The following is a 25,227-nucleotide window of genomic DNA, read 5'->3' as shown; positions in this document are numbered from 1 at the left end:
TATTAACACTGATGCCTATGATAGCGATCAAAATGGAGCAAATCATCTTTTGAAAGTAATTTTAGCTTCAAATAACGTTTGTTGATTACAATGTTGATTAAATTGTTTCGCCACTAGGTGGCGACAATTGACTGTTAAAAATGTTGTTATTGAATCATTCATTCAAAAAAACTGATCATTCAGTAATGGAACAAGTAAAGTGAATGAGTGAGTCATTGAATCATTTATTCAAACTTTTTTTTAAATTCATTCAAATTAATTAAACATTTTTTAATAGAAGGAGGCGATTATATGTTATTTTACTTAGTTCAGAATTGTTGGAGAATCGTGATCTCCATTTGAAACAAAAAAATCGTGATTCTTAATTTATCCAGCTCTAACTCACATTGAAGCATGGTTGTGTAAGTATCATTCTATAGGGCTGCTTCTCTTCAGCTGAGACTGGGGCAATAGTCATGGATAGTGCTAAATACCAGACATTTTGGCACAAAACCTGCTGGCCTCCACTAAAATCCTAAGATGAAGTGGAAATTCATGTTTCATCACAATAATAATCTCAAAAAAACAAATCAAAGTCAACTAACATATGGCTTCAGAAGAAGAACCATGTTTTGTAATGGCCCAGTCAGAGCCCATACCTAAATCTAATCTATAAAAACAAAAATTGTGAAATGACATGGGGCTCTTTTGCAAGAAAGAAAAAAAAAAGGGCAAATCAAGATGTACTAAGGTGACAGACACTTAATCACAAACACTGGCTGCTGTACTAAAAGGAAAAAGCCGTTTCAACCAAATATTAGTGAATACTTGTGCATCCAGGATATTTCAAGTCATATTTTTAATTCTTCATTCCTTAAAAGTTTCTGTTTACTGTTACTTGAATTTTGTTGGTTTCAATATTACATTAAAGATGGAAAAATATTTTAACAGGGGTGTGCTGACTTTTTATACCCACTGTATATTTTAGTGTTTGTAGTGAATTTGTAGTATTTGCAGTCGTCCTGGTCTTACTGTGGCTCAGTTCTGCTGATTGTTCCCAGGCTACCTCAGTGAGCTCAACAGTTGCTCCATCTTTGCTATTTCCACCTCCGGCCCCTTCGGCAAATCCTGACCCTTCTTCTCCTGTGGAGCCAAAGAGAGAAATGAAGAGGAAGAGATGAGTCAGCCGCTGGTAGTGAGAGGACTGACCCAGGGGTGCCACTAACAATCACAAACACTTCTCAGTGAGAAGCTCCCATTTAAACGTTTCCATCTCGACCGGCGGAGGTAATGAGAGAGGTGTTAGCGCAACGTTATTTCCTCTGTGTGTGCTGTGGTGGTACAAAACCGTCAGAGATTCACTCTAATCTCACATGACATTTGTCTGATATGATTACAGTGACACATTGCTTCCTCGGGGGAGAATAATCAAAGATCACTATGGTTACTGACCATGCCAGGGTCGTAATGAACTAAACCAGACCAGATGAACTTCTCTGAAGAAATATTCACTTCCACTAATTAAACACTCTCCGGTTCCTGTCAATCATTAGCCAAAATTTTAAGCAATTATGAGTCTGGTAATTACTCTGAGAACATCTGCTAAATGTGCTCAGCAGAATGCTAATGTTCAGATATTCACAGAGCTGCAGTGGAGCGATGAAACTTCAATGAGCTTCAATAAGTAGCTCAAGTTTACAGCTATTCATAGAATCCATCAAATCCTAACCAGGGAGGGCCGTTAGGGAAATACATTTGGGAGAGTGAAAAATGTCAATCAAACAGTCTTAAAACATTTCTGATCAACTGGACATTGTTTTCCCTCTGTAAAATCTCTCTCTTTTTTTTTTTTTTTGCTCCAGAGCCTTCATGCTAGACTTTGTCTTAGTTTCTGTCACTTCAACAGAAGAAAATAACTGCAGCAAATAGACCTTCAGACATCTTTATTGACATCATTCACTTGAAAAATGTCCACCCTTATCCACCTTATTTGCAACATGGGATTAAGCTATATGTACTGTTGGTACTGCTGTCAAACAATTAATCGCGATCGCATCCAAAATAAAAGTTTTTGTTTACATAGTATATGTGTATGTACTGTGTATATTTGTACCTTGCTCTCAAAGATTATTTAATTTTAGTTTTGTTTTTGAATTTGGCCAGCGGTTATGAAAACATGAATGATCATTTCTTTTAATGCGGTGTGCTGTCGCCCTTTCTACGTATAAATAAGTCAAATCATGTAATGTGAATGTCGTACAGTCTTGCTCAAGACTAAAAAAACGTGTTGAAAGTGTACCGAGCCATGGAAGAGACACTGGCTTTGTTTACATGCACAATTTTTGGTTCAATCGGACTGAATTCATTCCAATTTATGAATCTGAATGTAGTGTTTACATGAATGCTATATAAAGTGATCGGGTTGATGTGCGAGTTTATAGGCCTATGTCACAAGCTTCAAATCGGAATAGATTTTTTTTTTGACATGCACACACTGCACAAATATAGAGTTTCTCACTGTTTGCACATAATAACCACTCTCCTAGAAATAAAGCACAATTTTATGCAAATTCAGAACAAATAAATAAATATTGAGATTAGTGCTGTCAAACGATTAATCGCGATTAATCGCATCCAAAATAAAAGTTTTTGTTTACATAGTATATGTGTATGTACTGTGTATATTTGTACCTTGCTCTCAAAGATTATTTAATTTTAGTTTTGTTTTTGAATTTGGCCAGCGGTTATGAAAACATGAATGATCATTTCTTTTAATGCGGTGTGCTGTCGCCCTTTCTACGTATAAATAAGTCAAATCATGTAATGTGAATGTCGTACAGTCTTGCTCAAGACTAAAAAAACGTGTTGAAAGCGTACCGAGCCATGGAAGAGACACTGGCTTTGTTTACATGCACAATTTTTGGTTCAATCGGACTGAATTCATTCCAATTTATGAATCTGAATGTAGTGTTTACATGAATGCTATATAAAGTGATCGGGTTGATGTGCGAGTTTATAGGCCTATGTCACAAGCTTCAAATCGGAATAGATTTTTTTTTTGACATGCACACACTGCACAAATATAGAGTTTCTCACTGTTTGCACATAATAACCACTCTCCTACACGTTTTTTAAATTTGTTTTTAACAGCAGAATTAATAATTATCCATTTATGGATAAATATACATATAAACCGCTGTAACGTGCTGCTCATATTTATCACTCCCCGCGCCCAAAACGGGTTGCCTGTGGATGAAAATCCAAAACAAGGACTGGTGGGAGGTTGTCCTGCTCCACTTCACAGTTGCCGAGTGAAAGGAGAGTTTTATAATGACATTTATACAACACTTTATTCAAAAGAAAGAACCGCTCATTTCGCGCGTCATACGTCATTACGTTATTTCTGCAGTCATTGCACATGCGCAGTCCTTTCAGTCTCGGGGTTCAATCCGATCGAGTGTTTACATGCACTCTCAATCTTATTAGAAAAGGAATAAACCACCCCCTTCAATCCGATCGAAATTTCATTCTGCTCGAGCTCAATCGGATCGATTAAGGTGTTTACATGAAGGCTTTTTAGTCCGATTACAAACGGATTATTTGGTTGCATGTAAACGTAGTGACTGTTTCTGTGTGTATTTATATATACATAATAAATATACACAGTACACACATTATGTTGTAAAACAACTTTTATTTTGGATGTGATTAATTGTTTGACAGCACTAATATATATATATATATTTATCCTCCTGAGACCCAGCTATGGAGTTTTTGCCTCTGTAGGGGACATTCTATTTGAGTGAATTTCTCTGAGACCTCGCGTCACAGTTTTAAGTCTGGATGTCCTGTACAGAGCACATTCAGGGCTTTCCAGAGATACCAAATTATTGGATGTTTCACCATGACCACTCCCTCTCCTTGGTTTTTAAAAATGGCTGACATTAATTTAGTGATAAAATTGTACATCGTTATGGAAATATGATAATATTTTGTAATTATAATTTAAATCTGATTAATTTTCAAATTGTTTGTCATAAATCAACATATCAGGAAAATGTTATGGGGTTTCAAATCAAAATATGACCTTCTGTTAAGACTAAAAGCATGTTTATTATAAATTTTGGGAGACAAAAGAATTGAATAGGAAAACAAATTATATATCAATATTCTTATGAAATATTAGATATTATTATGAAAATCGGGCTAATTGCTACTCTCATTATTACACTTCTTTTTTCAACATACTGTCCCAACAGCACTTTAATATGCAAATTAGATACAGTGTATAGATAACATTGTGCTTAATGGGAAAACCAGTTTATGGAATTTTTACACACATATTGCATAAAGCAAAATGGTATATCAAATAATTTTGTTATATATTTTATAACATAGTTGAGAACCATCCTGAAACAAAGTTAGTTATAAAAAAATCCTGAAACCTAAAAATTGATTGGTGATTAAAAAAAAATTCCCATTGTTTTTGCCTTTTCATGTCTACTCTTTTGCCTTTTCATGTCTACTCTCTATTTTTAGAAAAACTGAGTCCTGGTGTCCTCTACAGAGGACATATCATAACTTATGAATAAAATATAATTTTTCAAAAATGTTATTTTACCATTTTTTTCTTATGCTCTAAACAATGTAATGACATGAAAAAATACTAAATTCACAAAGCTTTTTATTTCTGGTTCTCAGGAGGATATATATATGTGTTTTAAAATGAGGAGGCAATTACTAATTATGTATAATACTAATTATACATTTCCTAGTGTTTTATGCATTTTTATATTTATTCCAAAATAATAACTAAAGGCAGTAACAATTTGAACAATATTTTGGAAACAATTTACAATAATGTTTCATTAGTTAACATTAGTTAACTACTTCAGTTAACATGAACTAAGAATAAACAATAGCCTACTTCAATAGCATTTATTAATCTTAGTTAATATTAATTTCAACATTTACTAATGCACTATTAAAATCAAAAGTTGTGTTTGTTAACATTAGTTTATGCACTGTGAACTAACATGAACTAACAATGAACAACTGTATTTATATTAACTAATGTAAACAAAGATGAATAAATACTGTAATAAATGTTCATTGTTTGTTCATGTTAGTTAACACATTAAATGACACCTTATTGTAAAATGTTAGCAATATTTTTTATTTGTGAACTGATGTTCAGCTGTTAATAGTCAACTTATTTCGGGATTTATGTTTGTAATATTGATTATTTTGTCATCCAATTTTTTGAGGAGACACTGCCTCCCTTGCCTCGGAGGGAATGCCCCTGATATATATATATATATATATATATATATATATATATATATATATATATATATATATTATATATATATATACACACACACACACACACACACACACACACACACACACACACAATATAAATGAGTTCTGAAGTTATGCAGAGTCTCATTTTCTAATGACTGCGGCATCTGAAGCAGATGATTGTGAACCAGCAGAGAATTCCTATGTAAGTGAAGAGGAAGATTTTACTGCTGGTAAGTGGCTCTCTTGCCAAGAGGACTTCTAATGTTTCTTGTAATTGCAGTCAGTGTTGTGCAAATAAAGTTTATTCAGTGACCCTGTTACTTCAAACCAGCAGAATTTTCTGAGAAGTTGCTGACTGTTGTGGAACAAAGTAGATTAGAATATAAATCAGCAGCCGAGACAACAAACTGAAGGCTCAGGAATGAACACTGACCCAACTCTTAACGCAGTGAATATAAAACAGTCTGTAAAAAGAGATCTAGCTACAGGACTAATATGAATACTGTGATTGATGAGTCACAGGCACAGACAGACATGGTGGAAGGCTCATGGGAGGTGAGACGTGTGTGTGTGTGTTGGTGTAGTGTCCTAACCTGGAAAACAGCTGACCGTTTCTATTGAGTTTGGAACATGCTGTTTTTTAGTCACCGTCTCAGATACCACCCCATGGGTCCCACAGCCATTGCTTTAACATATAGCTTGTAGACAGGTATACATGTCTGGCTTCAGCCAGCATTGACCTATACTCACGTTAGCACAACTGGAATCCTGCAAAGGTCAAGCACTTTATCCAAATAATCAATGTCCTTCATAAAGGTCTGTATTATAAAAGTTGTTTTGTTTCCTTTATTTTGTGATACTATTTTTAAGTATTGGATTTATATAAAGGTGATATAAATCCCCCCATTTTGCTAATTGAAAAACATGTTATAAATAACTTAATTTAAATAATTGTATATATATAATGAAATTAAGTATTTTTAAAACCATTTCTCCTACCTTATTTTAATATCCAGAGACAACTATAAATAATCCATCAAAATGATTATTCCCAAAGAATATAAATGCTTCTGTTTTTCCTTCAGAGCTGGCAATAAGTCCAGGTGGAGAAAAAAAAAAGGTTTTTGGCATCAGTGGTCTCTATAATATACTCAGGCTTACAATGTTTATCGTTAACGTAATATAGGTTGATTTGGCAGTTCTGACAATTTCTGTATTGGCCCATATCTGTGTTTGATTAACCCCTTCAGTCCTGTTTGTTTTTCCACTGACCAAAAAAAAGTCATCAATTTTGTGTACTTTTTTTTTAATCATTCAAATGTAATATTGTTATTTTGATGATCATTTGTTTTTTATTGTTTCTGAGTTCATAGTTCCTATGTTTAGTTCCTGTTTACTGAGTTGTTCCTAAATTGTTTCTAGCGTGTTCTTGTTTGTTTCCCTATTTACAGTTTTAGTTCACTTAGTTCTTTAGTTGCTCATTTATTCCTGTATATTTATATACCATTACAATTATATAAATAGTGATATTAGGCATGTTTACATATCAGTACATAGGTTATTAAAAAACGTACATCGATCATTCACAAATTTGAATGAATGAATGAATGATCATCTGCAATATGGTGGGGAATTGACTAGTTTGACCAAACATTGTGGGTAAAAGTTTGGAAACAATTATTTTTGTAGTTACGTTTTGTGCAGAAATGTACTCTTCACCTTTAAATAAAGTAATGTAAGATGTAAGTCATCCTCTTGATGAGGCAAAACAGAAAGTTTTAAATTAATTTATCTACGATCAGCCACTGCATCAGGGGGGTAAGTGTGCGCTTTCATAGGCAATAATGACATTAGGTTGTGGAAAGCTGGTGATTAATGACTCGAGGAGACAGTGAATGTGTTGCATTGCTGACTCTCATCAGTCATATTAAAAGACATTGCACTCAGCAGTTTTCTCTCTGTTTAAGATAAGGACAGCCATGGCAGCAATAATACAGCTTCTTGCTAATCAAAAGCATTAGTGGACACAGCAACTCAACCTGTGACACTGTGTGTCATTAGAATCAGCCGTTTCAGCCAATCAAATATAATGACTGTCACCAACAAAACACATCAACACTGAGCGCTGACACTGACTGAGATCTCCAAAAAACAAGTTAAACATTTCACAAGTCGAGGTTTGACAGACAGCAGCTAGTCTGTGAGGCAGAGAGATTTTAATTATGTGCTGCCATTGTTATATAGTTTCTGACCGTAAACTGAGGGCTCAACACATAATCAGTCAGTGGGTTGGTTTCTCTAGATGCAGAACAGAAACAACGGCACGTTAGCCCCCAAACTATTCAAGAGTAGCGTAACATTAAACATTAAAGGTGAAATATATAATTACGTGGTTGCTGAAATTCATTTTCTTATCCCAGACTGATGTGCAGAGACAATTGGAAGTGTACATTCAAAACCTCTGATTCAACCTGATCAACTAAAAATTGTATAGAGGGATGACTGTCAGCAATAACACACTTAACATTTAATTTATGAGGAGATGTATCTAAGTATAATTACTCTGTAATCACGGCAAAACTTCAAAAACCTTTAGTTAGCTTCAAAAACTTTTTATTTCTGCATCGTTTTGTTCCGAAAGCATTTGTCCCACAGTACAGTCTGATTGCTGTCTTGAATTACTGTTTTAATGCCTAGCAAACAAATGATACTTGAATTTATGTTCAACATGCTGCATTAATGTGGTTCCAAAACATTCTCATCCAATGTCAGTAAATTGAGATGTTCGATAACTGTTAACAAATGATTTTTCTTTGAACTGCTGTGGGTTCTGTGTATGCTGTAAATTCATGTCTGAAGCCATCTCAAAGATGCAGATGCAGATACAGCAGTTCAGCACTTGAAGTATGTAGCACAGTAGTGATTGAAACAGCACTGATCGATTAAGCATGTGGTTTCATTGGAGCCCTATACATAATATGAGTGCATCTCATACCTTAGGCTTCTTGCGGAGGTTGGGAGAGAGCTTGAGGCTGGTGACATGGCCGCGGTCATCGCCCACGATGATGATGGGATGGACAGGGTTGAATTCGATGTTGAAGAGCTTGGTCTTCTTGGACACCACTTTTTGCTGGCAGAGAGCCTCATATTTGTTGATGTTGAGGTCGAACACATGGACCTGAGAGAGAAATGGAGGAGGAGGAGCAGGCAGTTTTAGTCTTTGCATTAATCTGTGTTGCATTTCTGTTTTGATGTTTTCAGTGTGAAGCAGACATTAGCACCTCTAAAATGTATTCTCTTGCTATGGCTCCAAGTGTGCATTTCAGTTTTTGCACTTGTATTTTAATATATTCATATGTATGAGCACAAGAATACATGTGACTGTGAAGGTGCAAGAATGCAGATCATCTGCTCCAGAGGATCGTATTATTTGTGTGATAGTATGTATAGAGAGGTAGTATAATTATTTTAACAGATTAATTAAATAATAAATAACATTATTTAATGTCACGTTATTATAAATATAAATTGTAAAATTGTACTTATATAATGTAAATATCTATTTATTTATATTTATATATTTTCACAAATATTTGAATACATATGAAGTATTTGCTGTTTGTGAAAAGTTGGAAATGTACGTGTCTCTCAGAAATACAGATAAAGAATGAGTCTCTCTGAGGATGACAGAGTCCTGTGTGACAGATGCAATCTGTGGATGACAGTATCTCATCTTCTGCTACATTCAGTAAAAAAAAAAAAAAATCCAAATGATACAGAGAGGAGTGAGTGAGGGTTGGGTGATTAGAATTCCCATCATCCTCATTGTCATTCATGTATCATGCTCCCCACCTAAGCATAGGCAGATGAAAGACAGAGACGGGAGATGGGGGACACAGGATACAGGCTTGGATACTCATTAGTAAATATTTGTCAAGCAGCATGTCTCATAATCAGTTAGCGAGTGTGAATCTATCTTAACAGACGATGATATTCTGGGCAGCTGACGCAGTGATGCAAAGGACACGCACTACGTCAGTACTAATGATGCCATCTGCAAATGCAGGAGTAACACCAAATCTAACACAACATCTTTGGCGCTAAGAGCTTGAAGGAAGAATGCCCCTTTAAAGATTAGAAATCATGCAGCTCGGTCTGTGTTTTGTTGTTTCAAGATATGTCAGCAATATTTGTTTTTGTAGGCTTGCCTGCAATTAATTTATTCATGGCATTTCGAAATAACTGAGGCAGCCGACTGGCAGCAGAGATCTGGACCCATTCCAATACTAGTGTGATACTGACAAACATCAAATCACACAGTGTGTCCCAACTACTGATATAAAGAAGGAAGTCCAAAGCAAGGGCTTCCTCTTCCATTGTCTCTTTGTTCTTTTACAAATGATTATGTATTTATAAATGTATTATTTTGTTTATTTATTTTATGGTATTTTTTATCTTATTTTGCATGGGAGGACAGATATCTATTATTCTGAATGGTGTACATTTCTGCAGTTTTTATTGCACTACTAACTGCAGTAGCAGTGACAGTTTCTGTCATGACCTGACTGATACATGCATGTATATAGTTGCAATCAAATTTTTTCAACCCCCTTGACCTCCAAGACTTATCGTTTTGTAAGGTATAAGTGACTTAACAGCAGTGTTGAATAGGGGTTGAATAATTATGACAAAAAAATCCTATATCTCAAAAACATTTAATTATATATTGACATTATATATTACATTGCTACAATATAAATGTATTACATTTATAAAGATGCAATAAAAAAAAAAAAACTCGTGATGAGAAAGCTCTGGATCTTTAGAAATGCTACAGTCTCTGATGGATATATATAAGGTATATGCAAAAAATAAACAGAAATTTGATTTTAAAATGATCAGGAAAAAAAAACAGCAGGTCCTAATGCTCAGTAAGGAGTTTTAATTCTGTAGGTGGCGCTGTTGGTCTACTTCTAATAAAATGAAAGCAAAATACACAAATAATATTTAGACTGTGTTTCTGATGAAATAAAGTAGTAATTGATGCTATAAAATCATAAGTATGTTTCGATTTAAAGGTCCGATGCTATAGCTTACATGAACAAAAAAAATCACAAACATGACACTTAAATTAAATAATTTTATATATACTGATTTATTCATTAATGTGTTATACATTATTTTTTTTTTTTTTAATTATGAGCTCTAAAAGATTTTCAGAATATTTACAACTCTTTTGCTTTAGACCATTTACAAATGTTAAATCATAAAATAAAATGTCAAGGTTACCACTGCATATTTCTGATAAAAAAAATGCAGCGATTAATATATAGTTTATTTATAGTTATTTTCAAATCTTCAATGCACTGTCATTATAAAATAACTTTATTATTATTTATTTAATTCTAACAAATAAGTTCTTGTTAAAAACCAACCAAAATTTAAAATAATTATATATCGGCATCGGCTATCGGCCAAAATGAGTTGAGAATTATCGGCATATCGGCAAAAATCCAATATCGTGCATCCCATTTTCCACATACTGTACATTATTGTTTCTCCTCTATGCCCTGCCTTTCTGAAACGCGTCAAATTTTACAAATCTCATCGGTCTGAAACGCGAGGTGTGCTCTGATTGGCTAGCTATCCAGTGCGTTGTGATTGGCCGAATACCTCAAGCATGTGACGGAAATGTTACGCCCCTTGCCATATTGTGATGCCTTGTCCCAGCCAGAGCAACGAGACAAAAACATTAATAAACCCATTATAAACAAGGCATTTGTTGCATCCAGTGGGGACATATTTACGGATTATAATGACTTATACTGTCTTTTTACACGTTGCATTGCATCGCGCCGCATAAACATAAAACCATGTCTGCATTTGTGATCGGAGAAATGACAAACGCTACTCTACACTGCTCAAAATCACAACGAAACACAGCGTCACACACGGCGGGCTTGAGCGAGCAGACCAAAAGTGAGTGGGCTTGAGAACGGTATGGCGGGCGGGCTTGCGGCAACCACATGTGACGACCCCGGGCTGGACTCCACTTCGTCCACGGTAAAAGCCGATCCGGCGATCCACAGCGTGAAGTTGATGGATTTCCTCAGCGACCAGCATGATGAAGCGCATATCATCCTCTTTTGGAAGGCCAAACAAAGTAGTTTCGCTTTCACAACGAAACACACAGTGTCTCAACAACATGGTGGCGGCAGCAACAACAGCGAGAATAAAAGTTACGCCTTCTTTCTTTGCGTGAACATTTGGGCGGTGTTATGCAAATCTTCCCACATCGTGACGTAGACATGTGGGGGCGTGTTAGAACGAGCCATTTTAGGTAGGCGTGGTTAACTCTTAATTTTTATAAAGAATATCTCTTTGAATTTGAGACTTTAGTCTTTGCAACTTTACAGATCTTCTTTATGCACCAGGAGCTTGTAACACTCCAAAGAGAAAAGAAAAATTTAAATCGCATCATATGACCCCTTAAATAAAAAGGTGTAACATTAAAATATATTAAAGTGCTCATAAACACACACAAAACTCAAGTACATACGGAGGGAGGGGTTCTGGCAGACCAATCCCAGCGCTTGTGGTCCACGTAGAATTGACCCGCTGTTAAGATTTTTGGAGAGGTGCAGGATACTACACATAGCCTACGGAGTAGCTATGGCGTAGGTTCGACACAGAAGTATAAATTGGGCTTTACTTTAAGAGGAAACTACATTCTGACATTGTACCCTTGGCATCACAGTAAAGCAGCATTCGGGTTATTTGGTTTTGTTGGGGAACAGAGTGTGGTCTTTATTGGATCAAGCTGTAATGGGTTTCCTGTAGAGGGCAGGTGTAATTTAGCCCACCGGAGTTACAGTGTTAGCAAATAACAGCGACAGCCACCACGGCACGGCAGTTTAAACCGATCAGGACTGCGAGACTGACAGGTGATGCCTGAGGCTGCCTCAGACAAGAGCTTGAGACCAGCTGTGTGATTTGAGACTAATTGCTAACGAAGGGACACAGGATAGAGTGTGTGTGATTTTGTGTGTGTGCTGCAGCTTACAGGTGCAGTCGAGCACTGTTGGAAAGACATCCCATTGTCTGGCTGCTACTGTGTTTCATTAGCAATTATTACATTATTCATAAGGGGGCGTGTGTGTGAATATCCCTTGTGTAAATCACACATGCGAAATTTTCAGACAACAAGTGCGCTGTGTTATGACAGTTACTAAGTTTAATGCAGCAACTCTTCACTGTTTACTTACTGAAACTGAGACCTCTTGGTGAAATAGGTTGCTGGGAGGTGTTAGTAAGGCTAGTGAAGGGGCCTTCTAATAATTCCCAAATATGAACTGACAATTCTGTTTCCTGTGTGTGGGGAGCATTCTATTGCTGCCATCCAGTGTTGGAGAGGCTACTTTGAAAAAAGACTGCTTAAAAAAAAGAAGACCTAAAATGCTGTACTGGGCCTTTCACACAAGGTCTTTGTTTTTCTTAATCATTCAGTTACATAAACCTTACAAACAAAACTACTCACTAGAATGAATCAGGCTGTTCAGTACTACATATGGGAGAGAGAGAGGACTGGTTAGGAATGCATGTTAGTTTGATTATTGAAAAATGCTGTTTTTTGAGTGGAAGTATCCGGAAACTGCTGTTTTAAGATAAGAAAATATTATTATTAATTATTAATATTATTATTAGGAGAATTGGTTTGGAAAATGGATGGATGGTTGAATGGGTGGATTATGACTACTTTTTTGTTGTTATTATTATTAAAATAGAATTTGAAGCCAATTAAGAAGTCGCCTTAATCTGGTAACATGAAAAAAATTGTATAACGGAGAATTTGTGGACTTTACTGTTGTGTTTCTATTAAAGTTGGGTAGGCTCTTTACCTTTCCATCAGTGGTGACAGCAGCAAAGACAGTAGAGGAGTATGGAGCCCAGGCTACATCTGTCACTGAAGTTTTCAGTTCAAAGGTGAAAACGGGAGACCTGTGAGAGACATGTATTGTTACTTGTTATTTATTTGATCAGATCCTTTGATTACTTCAGGAGGTAAAGCTCCAACAAAACTAGACATACAATAGGCAAAGAGATCCATTGCTGATCTACTGCAAAGCACAAGAGCTCTCTGTTGGTGGTTTAGGGATACTGCATCTAAAAAAATCCACTTAGTCCACTAACACATAAACAAAATGTGCACTCAAGATGACAGATTAATTCATTATTATTAATATAAGGATGTCTTTTTGACAACCTAATTGGTTTGTCAAATAAATGCACTGAAAAGCTAATTATGTTTATTGGAAGAGCAATGCGTGCAGAACTAAATTAACAAAACCAAAGCCTGAAATTCACAAGATGGCAGGTATTGTGTATAATTTTACTAATCCCACAATGTTCTGCAATTACAATGCAGGAAATTCCCACAAACATTTATTCATAGTTTGAGAGACCATTTTGAAGGCTCAGGAAACCTTTGCAGGTGTTTTGAGTTGATTAGCTGATTGGCATGTCACCATATTCTAATTTGTTGAGATAGTGAATTGGTGGGTTTTTGTTAAATGTGAGCCAAAATCATCACAATTAAAAGAACCAAAGACTTAAACTACTTCAGTCTGTGTGCATTTAATTAATTTAATACACGAGTTTCACAATTTGAGTTGAATTACTGAAATAAATGAACTTTTCCACGACATTCTAATTTATTGAGATGCACCTGTATGTCTAATGCTATGAGAGGGTGAAGACTGACACTGAAAATCTAGTCAAAGATCAAAAGGGCAGGTGCTCAAGCACAACTTGAGGTCTACAGATGCACGTGTCTGTCGTTTATACACACGACAAGGGGTGATCAGTTTATTAAAATTCTATGGGAGCATGAAACAGTCCACCTGTAATAGTTATGTTGGGATGTATCTAAATGAATATGTTCAGCCAATTATTGCACCAATTGTAAGAGAAAGATAAATTCTGTAATCAAAAATTTAGGTGGGATAATTGTAATTAAAAAAATTATTTCTAAAATATTTTAGTCCTTATAGTCCTTTGTCTGAAATGAAATTCAGGCCATGCCAACTGAAGGATAAGTAGCAGGGTGCTATTTTTAGAGGCTGGAGAAGGCTGCTGTAGACATAGCGCTGTAGGGAATGGTGCTCATACTTCATAGTTTGATCCCAAATTTTGACCATCCAGTCCCAGCCACAAGAGATGAAGACATCAGGATGGAAGGGATTCCACCTCACACGAGTGATATTCATGAAGTGGGCATCATATTTTTCCAGGAACTTGCTAGAATAGTATTTGGAGCCCTGTAAAACACAAACGCATTACTGGTTAGATTAACATTACAAAATTGCTGGTTTGTTATACTGCTTAACTATCCACTGGTTCTTATGAATAACATTTGCAGAAGTAGTAGTGACATTTAAAACATTCTTTGCAAAGAGATCGACACCATTATTCTTGTTTAGTTTGCATTGTGTAGCTCAGAAGTGCTCGATAGATCGAATTCATTGTTCCCCGGGCAGCGCATCACACAACAGAAGGACTCTGAGTTTAATCTGAGAGATGAATCTAAAGAACACAGAGCTCTGCATCAGCTGTCAGTCTTTAGGGAGACAGGGGCCAGTTTTTGCCCAGCAGTATGTCTCTAGCATTCTAGCATTAAATGAGCCTCCAACACAGCTCCCCAACATCTTTGCCAATCTGCAGAGGATGCTAGGCAAATCTCCTAAAACAATGAAGAATGTTTTGCTCCTAAGTCTGATCATTTTAGTGCATTTTGTGCAGAATAAGCCTATTATAGCATCAGAGTTGGGCAAGTTACTTCCAAAATGTAATACATTATATATTACTAGTTACTGTCTTTTGAAAGTAATTAGTTACAGTACAATATTACTGTCTATGAATTGTAATGCGTTACACTACTTTTGAGTTACTTTTGAGTTACTTTTACCAAAATATCCACAGAAGCATTATAAAATGCCCAAATGTAGTTTATTGCTGCTCATTCTACACCCAGTGGAGGGTAATGTGGTAGGTCTATATAGCATAAAATTATAAAATCATATTTACTGTAGATGTCGGTATGTAGGTCTACATTAATGTTACGTTGTAGTTTAGGTTAGAAACAGATAAGCAGAAACCGCATTATTACATTCATAAATAACACCGGTAAATAAAGCGAAATGTTATAATGTACAAACAATAAACACAATAACTAGCCTATAGGCAATTTTGAACGGTTTCAGAAGAAAACCAGAATGAAAAATATAAGTTGTTAACCAAGCCAAAATGAATTAGGCTAATCAGTGGCGGTGCTAGGGCGGGGCTTGACGGGGCCCATCAGAAACTTGCTTAGACAGGGCACAGCCCCCCCAAGGATTTTCTAATGATGTTCCCTTATTTTTGGTGTCAATTTCATTAACATTGAAAAATAAACATAAAAAGTGCCTAATATGTGGCCTATAAACGATTGATATTATGGGGGAGGGGTCAAGCAACACAAGCAAGCAACGCGTAAACTGTGTGCAAGAGTTAAGCCGGTGAACGTCAGACAAATCACTATAGAGAAAGCGAAAGTAAAAAAACTGACGGAGCTTTCTAACGCTGCATTAACGCCGCATATACTCTGACAACAAGAGACAAAATTACTTCAATATAGGCTGATGATGGTATATATCTGTCTTAAATTATTCCCTTAATATTTCTCTTGTGGCCCATATCCTATAGTGAAAAACATGAGAAGAAACGTATTTCGCGTTAAACAGGTTGTTTTTGAAAATCTGTGCACGAAATAAAGCTGCTCTTAATTTTCATCGATGACTGCAGTGTTAATCATTTTAATTATAGGCCTATAATTCAATTGTATAAATTAATAGACCTGTTTAAAAAAATTATTGCAGCGCAATAATTTCATGTAATTTAATAATAAAAGTAACCTAATAATAATAATAGGCCTAATAATAAGAATAATGTAACAGGCCTACATTACATGGAAATGCTAAATCCTCGTAATATTGCCAATTTTTAATGCTTTGTTTTGACAATATCTCTGGCTATGATACGACGCATCTCAGCACGGGGAAGTTATCACATCATTTTACATATAGACTATGATTTAATAAAAACAGATTTTGTTATTTTTAGTTAAACTTAAATTGTCTGCGCTCGTCCGCCGCCTTTTTCTCTTCTCCGACGGCAAGTTTAGTTTTACTTTTCTTTTTGTTTTGTTTTCATTTTGAAAAGCTTATCTTTGCTGTTTACCTCCTGTTATGTTATGGAGGCTCTCTTTTTTTTTTATTCCTCAGTGTTTGCTAAATGTTCTGTAATTTATTAGTCATTGTATAGCCTAATACAGCATGTAGGCCTATGCCATGCCTCATGTTATTTGTTTTTGTTAATAAAGTTTTGTAAGCTAGTTTGTCATTGAATCTTACTGTTTTATTGTTGTTGTGTATTTTAATAAAAAATAATGAATCCATCTTTTTTTTTTGTCTTAAAAGGTGAAAGGTGTATAGATGTAAGCTAAACAGACAATTATATTTTATTGTAAAACCTGACAAGATCGTGAAATCAAAAGTGAAAGCATTGAAGCCCGGCTTATAACATAGCAAAAGAGGAACTCACGTTCACAAAATTCAAATCACAAATAATACCACTGATGAAAAAGAAGGGGTTGAATGTAACTACTTTCGTTTCCATATAATTATAAACTACAATAAAAGTTCATCAGCATGCATTGATTAATATCATGTTGTAGGCACACACAAAAAACCCAGTGCTCGTGCAACCAGCTGAGAAAGTTAATGGCAAAAGAGCGACCAGTGGGAAGAATGAGTCTGGAGCCCTGAATTGCCCAGCTCCCTCTGTCAATGATCTACCCCCTCAGCACCTGGCGCCACCCCTGGTACATCGATGTATTTTTGAAAAGCAAAGATTAAGTTTGTCCAACTCTAAACCCAGTCTCCAAGTAAATTAGGTTATTAAATAAAAAACTAGCAAAATGAGTTGCGCAGTGTCCCCACCACTTTTCAAAGCAAAGTTACGCCACTGGATGTTAGTAATATGTTGTTGTAACTTGCGTTACTGAGATTGTAACGAGTAATAATATTACCCAAATTTTATTAGTAATGCGTTATATTACTGCGTTACAGCAAAACGTAATATACTACTGTAATATTATTACTTTTGTAATGCGTTACTCCCAACACTGGTAATATGTTGTTGTAACTTTCGTTACTGAGATTGTAACGAGTAATAATATTACCCACATTTTATTAGTAATGCGTTATATTACTGCGTTACAGCAAAACGTAATATACTACTATAATATTATTACTTTTGTAATGCATTACTCCCAACACTGTATAGCATAGAGAAAATTGGTTCTCCCATCAAAAAGTTTCTATGAGTATTACAGCATTACTTGGAGTTGTACGAGTATTACAGAGAAAAAGCAAATAACACTAAAGATTAAAGTTTAAAGATTAAAACTAGCTCACCTTTACACCGTCTGGAATTTGTTGAGTTTCAGATTACTTATAGTAACTTGCTTATGATAGTCCATCATATCCAATGATGAAACTTTTATCTGTGTTCTTTCAAGGCTATAAAGTCTGATTTGAAATGCACATGATTTATTATGTTTTCTGCTTTTTCTGACCATCCACCAAGCACTAACCATCATATAATTGGCCATACAGTATATATTTTGGCAAATCCGGAGACTTTCTAACAATATGCCCAAAGCAGAGCAGCTCTCTCACCATGGTTTCTACACTAGCAAAGCAGGTCTCAGTATCAGAATTACAGCAGAAAGCATAATCAGACAACCTTCTGAAAGATAGTGAGTCGCTTTAATTGAGCCGCTCACAATTTTTGATAGAAAATGATTTTGTAAAGAAATGCCATTTTTATCTGAAGGTCAAGAATTTGAAAGTGGGTCCTGGTGCTGTGACCTCTAATCTCTCATTAAAGGTGGGCAATGTGAGAATGTGTGATAGGGCCATGTGCTTCCAGACAGAGCAAGTCTTGTAATGTCAGCGATAAGATACAGCATAAATCCTGCAGCATCTGTTTAGCTTTAAGGGCTGTTTCATTAGCATGACACATACATTATTTTTTATAATTCATGCAAATGGCAAATACCTGTTTTAACAAGGTTATAGTATTACTAATAACTAGTGTAATTAACTATATACTGTATATACAAATAATAAAAGTCTATGGAATGTCCCCATTTAGACGGTTATGTAAATGTGAGTGTGTGTTGTGTAAAAGTGGGATGTTGGGGGATTTTGAAGTCAAATTTAAGTGGAAATTTTAAGGAAGAACGTGTTTGCATGTGATGTTTGTAATTTAGAGCAAAACAAGTATTATGGAGTACAGTGCGGCATACAGATGAGAAACAAAACTGTCTGGTCTGTCAAAATTAATAGTTCGAACGCTAGTCTACCCCTGGCTGGCAGAGTGAAAAATATAAATAAAGAAGGAGAGACTGAGACGGAATGTTATTAGCCGCTGCCGCCCCGTGCTGCTGTGATAGCAGTGCAGGGACAGGCAGCTAATAAGAACACTTCCTCTCTGTTTGATGACAGGGATATTATATAAACAGTGACTGCTCAACAGGAGACAACCACCACAAACACAACAAGCTCCTTCTCCCAGATTCAAACCCAGAAGAATAATGAGATGCCTTAAGACTGCAGATCTTCAGAGGGCAGGATGTTCACAGGGCATTTGTTAATGCAAAATATATCTTTAAAAAAGTTTGGTTGATTCATTGTATGATTGGTCTTAGTATAAATGATCATCTTGGCTGTGAGGGTATATGACTGACCTTGTGAATCTTTCCATGCTCAGTGCCAACAAGAAAGCTGTAGTCCTTTTGTTTGTGGAAGTCCAAAGATGTTCCAACTAGACCGATAGAGAAAATGTATTCAGTGAGTCATTTGTATTCTTTATATGGTGAAACTGAATTATCATTGAATCTCCACAAGTGAAATATCACACTTGAATGAAACACTGTCATAGAAAGCTAAGGATGAATCTGCATGTCAAAAACATTTACTTCTATATTATGTGCATAAAGTATTGGAAAAGTTGTTTTATTATTGAACTATTGCAGATTTATATGTCCTTGATTACATTTTCTGTACTATATTATGAATATAATCACAACTGAAGGGCCCCTGTCCTTATACTGAAAGAAAACCCCACTCACATCATCATTGCATATTTTTATAAACATCATTTTCATATAATAGTGTAGAATTAATGTATTAAATCTTTAAAAGTTGTAAAATCTGACTAGTAAGGTGATACATACCTGTTGGAATGACATCCTTCAAGTCATCTGGAATTGTGTCAATGACTGGGAGCTTGATAATGTCCGTAAAGACTAGTTCATGCTAAAATCCAAATGATTGGCATAAATTTATCTTATACAATAATGACTTGCTTTAGAATCAACCTTTAGATATTTCCTTCTGTACCTTTACAAGAGTCCAAGACACCACTCGTCCATCAGCAGACACAGAGATGAAGTTGTGATTACTGTCCAAATCATCCTTCTGCCACTTCACCTGTAATGAAGACAATGAAACACAAAACACAGTACAGCCAAGACTTTATCAACCAACAGTCACAAAAAACTATATCCTACAAGCACTCTGTATTTAATTTTAAGGACACTACCATTCAAAAGTTTGGGGTTGGTAAGATATTTTAATGTTTTTGAAAGAAGTCTCTTATGCTTACCAAGGCTGCATTTATTTAATAAAGCAGTAATTTTGTGAAATATTATTATATTTAAATAGCCATTAATCATATTATGGAACTAGTAAGAGTAGTATGGTAGTATTCCATTCCGAACATTGTATTAAACGTACAACTCCATTGCTATATATTATTTTAGGTAATGAAAGTGTACAGTTACTGTTTTGATGGACTTTTTGGTCACTTCCTCCTCATTTATACCTGCATCACAGCACTTGTGTGTTTGCCGGAGCTGGCTCTGCTGTTATAAATAGGCTGATCAGTCTTTTTCTTCAGGTTGTACACTGCGACACAGCCGTCATACAATCCCACAGCCACCAGGTAGGACAAATGTTCATGGATGTCTAAACACATTACTCCTGAGGCCGTGTTAAAGATGAATTCAGGGTAACTTGGGTTTTTTAGGGTGTAGAAGAGAATCAGGCCACCCCCCTGCTGAGTAAATTCATCTGAAGGGAAAAGATGAAACACATTTCAGAGCCATTTAACTTACAAATGATTCCTTGTATAAGATAAATAGTAAACTTACGAGAACCAAGACCAACAGCAAACAAATCATTGTATTTGTGATTCCTAGAAATAAACAAAAACAAATGTCACTCAAATTAGTGATATTTCTTTTGACTGAAAAAAATGACTGCATTTGTTTTAATACAGTGTGAAACTCACCAGCAGAGGGCAGTCACAGACAGACTTTTGGCTTTATCATACTGAAACGTCCATAGTGGGAGAAGAGTGCCCTTCTCTCCTCTAAATTCATCGGATGCATCCTCAAAGTACATGAAATCTGAGGTTTGTATATAAAGGCGTTTACATCAGACAGTTGCATGCTATTTTTTGAACACTTTGTAATATCTGTCTAAAATAAAGGGTGTAGCATTGAAAATAAATTATTTTTCATAATTACCTTGTGCAACGTCATCAAATATATTTTGATTCACCATACGCTCAATGATCTTGACCACCATAGCTAGTTGGGATATGTCATCATTCTATAAAGCATAAAGTTATCAAGTTCCTTCAACTCACCTTTTTAAAACAAATCAAGCGCATTCTTGAACTAAATAAAATACAAGTCATTTTCTTGATTACACTGTTAAAATCTGTCAGATCATATTTCTTGTCTAGCCACCTGAGTCTCAGCTTGAATCATCTTCTTCTTGCTCCTGTCCTCCTCCTTATTAAGGAACTGGCCTTCGTGCTTCTCTTTACTTTTCTCCCGCCTTTGAAGTTCCTCTACGTAAAAGTCATAAATCTCCCACTGCAGAAAGAGCAGGGCATTCTAACATTGTACATGTCCATATTCACCATAGTACTGCTGTACCGCAAAAATGCTGCTAAAAATAATTTACAGGCAAAGATTTTCCCACCTGATTGGCTGTAGCTGAGAAGTTTGCACGAGGAGGAGGCTCAGTTTGACAACTTATGTCCTGCAAAATATTAAACATAAAAAAAAATACAGTGGGTTATGCATAAACTGAAAATACAGAAAATCTACAAATTCTGTCTATAGTTATACAAGCTATGAGCTATCACCATTGTGTCCTTGTAAAAGAAAATCTGCAAATCACATCTGTTAAATGACTACTTAGCAATAAACAAAAGGTAGATAAAACTTCAGAAATGTAACCCATAGGTCCTCTTACTCTTGGAGCATTGTTTATTGTCTGAGAGGCTCTCTCGTTGAAGTTGAATTGGTTGGTGAGTTTCTGCTCTCTCTTGCCAGCTTTGATGGCCACATTGTCTGGCCTCTCATCTCCTCCACCATCATCCACTTCAGCTTGTTCAGCCATCAATCTCCGACCTTCATCAGAGTCCTTGTGCACAAGATTCCCTTCTAGTTCAAAGTGAATAGCCATCTGATCCACAAAGACAATTGGTTTATAGCAGCCCTCCTGAAAAGACAACAGCTTTTAGTGATTTGTTAGGCTGATTTTAAATCATCAAGTTTAAGGACCATCATTTCAATAAGTTGTAGAGATGCAGCAGTTTTTTTTTTTTTTTTTTTTACTTTGAAACTGTATCTGACAACGTTTTGTGGAGCATTTGGATTGCTTGCTTTTAGGACTCTGGTAATCTCTTCATTCAGCTCCTTTTGAAGACAAAAAAATGGAAATGTGTAAATAATCATTCCAACATTACTATAATATGACATAATTTAGGCGGAGTCAGACCACAGGTTCTCTCCAGGTTTACGCACTGCCTCAGTTAAGTCCAGCTGGTCTGGAGGCTTCACGAGAGTCTTCCCCTGCATCCATTCCTCTCCTTCGGCTGTGTCTAGCCCTTCCTCTTCATCCTGCATGACAAAAGAGGCTTGAAATCCTGATATGTGACAAAGCATTCATTCATATCTCAATGAAAAGTGATTTGAAAGCTAACGTTACCTTCTTCTTTCCAATGGCTTTGACACCCTTTGCCACAGCTGCCTTTTGGTGGGTGTTAACATTAGGTGCCTGCATTTAAAGAGAGAAAATATAAACCGTTGGGTCTTCCCATCAATGCAATGCAACTCTTAAGTGAAATAGCAGTCATTAACTAGATGTTGACTTGAGAAAGCCTGGCCCGAAAGTTTAAAATGACATTTTGAAAGATTTATAGATGGATTCAGCTTGAAAGCTGTTGGAGAATGTAGAGTTAGATTTTTTTTTGTTTCAGAATAACAACATTAATATATTATCATTACAAATAGTAGTTTAGAAAACAATTATTTATTCATTTGCATTCGTGATAATATCGTTAACATACCTGTTTAGATTTCACTGACCCAACTTTGTGAGGAACGGACATTTTTTGCTTTCAAATAAGTAGTAAATAATTCCAATTTATCAGTATGCAAACGTAAAAATAATTTTGTATTCAAAAGGATAAAACAACTGCTCTCTTCTCTCACAGTAGTGCGAGTGTGTTTGTGTGTATAGACGTTGTCATGGTAGCGGTATGTGGCTGACGTAATGCGCATGTGCACAGTGAGATGTTGCTTACCTGTGACTTGCGAGTTGTTTGTGACAGCGCCACCTAGCCAACTCTACTGCAAAGACTAGACCCACCGAAATGAATTAAAATTATTATAATTTTTTATCTTTCCGCATTTATAACGCGTATTATGCATGTCTTCCAGTGTCAGGCGCTTGCAGTTATTTAAGCTGTGCAAGTACATTTTATTATGTTGGTTGCTATTGCAAAGTGGTATTTGATATCCAAGAAAATTGAATTTAAAACCCGAATATAGGGGGCTCATGGTTATAAAGTTCAAGAGGGTTACCAAAAAAATTTTAGGGTTGTGGGTAAGTGCTATAAAATAATGCAAACTGCACGTATATGCAAATAATAATAATAATAATGATGATGATAATAAAAATAATAATAATAGAGTCCTATCTGAAACTTCTACTCTGCACGAGAACTGAACAGCAACGCTTTTGTTCTGAACAGTAACTTTTATTCACACTGTTTTAATTTTGTTTACCTTAATAACAGAAGTGCTGTGATAACTAAACTCTAATCTGCAAGCGTATATAATATAAAATGAGAACGCCGATGTTTATTCATCACACCTAGATGTACGGAAGTAAAATAAGGCGGGGCTGTTATCTGTCTTTGTTAGGGTTTGTAAAGTCCGACTCGCTTTTCTGCGAATCGGTTCTTTTGAATAGTTCGTATCAATTGTCGGTAGTACACTTCAAATGAATTGTTCGGACCGACTTGAATCAGTTGAATCATTTAAGCTGGATCACTGAAGAGATTCAACTCAAAAGAACCATTCGTTCACGTTAGTTAGTTTACCAACGAGTCATTCTGTCATACAGTGCGTGCTGTAGCGGGTGAGAAATTAATTTGAAGCCGAAATGAAGGACCGTCTGGGCGATTTAACAACCGTGAGACTTCAGATTATTTCCTTAATTTATGTTATTTAGATGTAAAATACTATAACAATTCACGGTTTTTATAGGTATACATAGTTTCGCTATATGCAGCTTGATAACATGTATTGATCCCTTATGATTAGCCATTGTTGCCTTATATCATGTTTTCTGTTAAAACAAAGTTTGATACGCTGAAAATATTTAAAGCCAGTGGTTTATACGACAGAAAAGTTCCAGCTGTCTTCGTGACTTTTTTATTTGATTTGTTTCGACTGTAACCCTTCCCCGATCAGGTCTGCCATGACATCGTCATCGCTCCTGTGGAGTCCAATGCTTTCCTAGAGAAGTTCATCCCTAAGGTCTGTATATCCCTTACCAAAAAGTAGTATACTTCAGGTTTATTTTATTAAGTATACTTAAGTAAAGTTCAAGTATATTTTTAAGTATACTTTATGTAGCAAGTATACAAACATCAGTGTACTAGTAGTATACTTGTAAGTGTACTATTTCAATACTCCTTGGGACTAAATTGGCCCACTTTCTAGTATATAAAAGTATACTTGGTAAAAATTTAAGTACACAACTAGTTTACAACAATATTTTAGCTTGTACTGCAACTATACTAAAAGTGAACTTATATGAATACTGATAGTTTTCTAATTAAATACTTGTAGTAGCATTTTTAGTACACTTTGAAATATAGTCTTAGTAAACTACTAGTTTAGTAGTTTTATACTGCAAGTATACTCATAAGTTTTCTTTAAGTGAACTTTACATCATACTTTAAGTATACTACTATGTCCCTATTTAGGTATTATTTTGTATATATTTTATTATATAAATATCTGAACATACAAAACACCAAAAGGAAGAACAGGGTATCTGCTTGTAAACAAAAACATTTTATTCTGGCTTCATGCATTCTTTTTTTAAACGTTTGAATGTGGGTAAGTTTCATAAATAATAATAAAAAAAGAAATAAACAACATTTTGAACAAAAAGCTGAAAAAAAGACTATGAATTGGATTCAGAACGATAATCAAAACGTAGATAGAGTCGATCAACACCCCAAAGCTTGACAGTCATTATTACCTCTTCATTGGTCGACATTATATCAACTTTACACAGTTTTGATGCTGTTTTATGTCTGATGATCGTGTTAGATTACATGTGGAAGCATCTGTTGGTTTGGTTTCTTCTTCACTTGTGTTTTTTGGAAATTTTGTACAGAAAATGTGTACTAGTGTCCCCTACAGTATAACAATGAAAACACGGATTCTAGGAACACAAG

The 25,227-nt window shown here is 35.5% G+C and overlaps 2 protein-coding genes across 2 annotated transcripts in view; one reads left to right on the top strand and one right to left on the bottom strand.

Moving 5' to 3' along the window:
• Positions 1-916: 916 nt before the first annotated feature.
• On the bottom strand, positions 917-22,860 carry dnai1.2 (dynein, axonemal, intermediate chain 1, paralog 2). The gene is made up of 18 exons (XM_016250601.1): positions 22,819-22,860; positions 22,458-22,526; positions 22,274-22,369; positions 22,085-22,165; positions 21,720-21,968; positions 21,444-21,503; positions 21,206-21,334; positions 20,981-21,065; positions 20,743-20,860; positions 20,603-20,646; positions 20,275-20,522; positions 19,791-19,880; positions 19,625-19,706; positions 19,136-19,212; positions 14,455-14,603; positions 13,185-13,284; positions 8,282-8,464; positions 917-1,122 (listed from the first exon to the last, which is right to left on the bottom strand). The coding sequence occupies exons 1-18, from the start codon at positions 22,858-22,860 to the stop codon at positions 1,042-1,044; spliced, it is 1,983 nt and encodes a 660-aa protein (XP_016106087.1). The 3' UTR covers positions 917-1,041.
• A 1,008-nt stretch (positions 22,861-23,868) lies between these two features.
• The window catches only part of LOC107565383 (syntaxin-2-like), an 8,121-nt gene continuing 6,762 nt past the window's right edge, over positions 23,869-25,227 (top strand). The window contains exons 1-2 of the mRNA XM_016250600.1: positions 23,869-23,948; positions 24,230-24,295. Coding sequence (XP_016106086.1) covers positions 23,919-23,948; positions 24,230-24,295 — 96 coding nt within the window. The 5' untranslated portion in view covers positions 23,869-23,918. The remainder of the gene's footprint in view (positions 23,949-24,229; positions 24,296-25,227) is intronic.

This window comes from Sinocyclocheilus grahami, unplaced genomic scaffold (genome assembly GCF_001515645.1).
Source record: "Sinocyclocheilus grahami isolate Dianchi unplaced genomic scaffold, SAMN03320097.WGS_v1.1 scaffold998.1, whole genome shotgun sequence".
NCBI lineage: Eukaryota > Metazoa > Chordata > Actinopteri > Cypriniformes > Cyprinidae > Sinocyclocheilus > Sinocyclocheilus grahami.
Note: the sequence above shows the minus strand (reverse complement) of the source record. Positions and strands in the feature narration are given on the sequence as shown.

Excerpts from the sequence above, each read along its gene's own strand:
- dnai1.2 (XM_016250601.1), bottom strand. The coding sequence starts at position 22,860 with ATGTCCGTTCCTCACAAAGTTGGGTCAGTGAAATCTAAACAG. Across the intron at positions 21,969-22,084 it reads TTGTCAGATACAGTTTCAAA|GAGGGCTGCTATAAACCAAT; the intron begins GTAAAAAAAAAA and ends TTGTCTTTTCAG. Across the intron at positions 20,523-20,602 it reads TGCTGTTGGTCTTGGTTCTC|ATGAATTTACTCAGCAGGGG; the intron begins GTAAGTTTACTA and ends TTTTCCCTTCAG.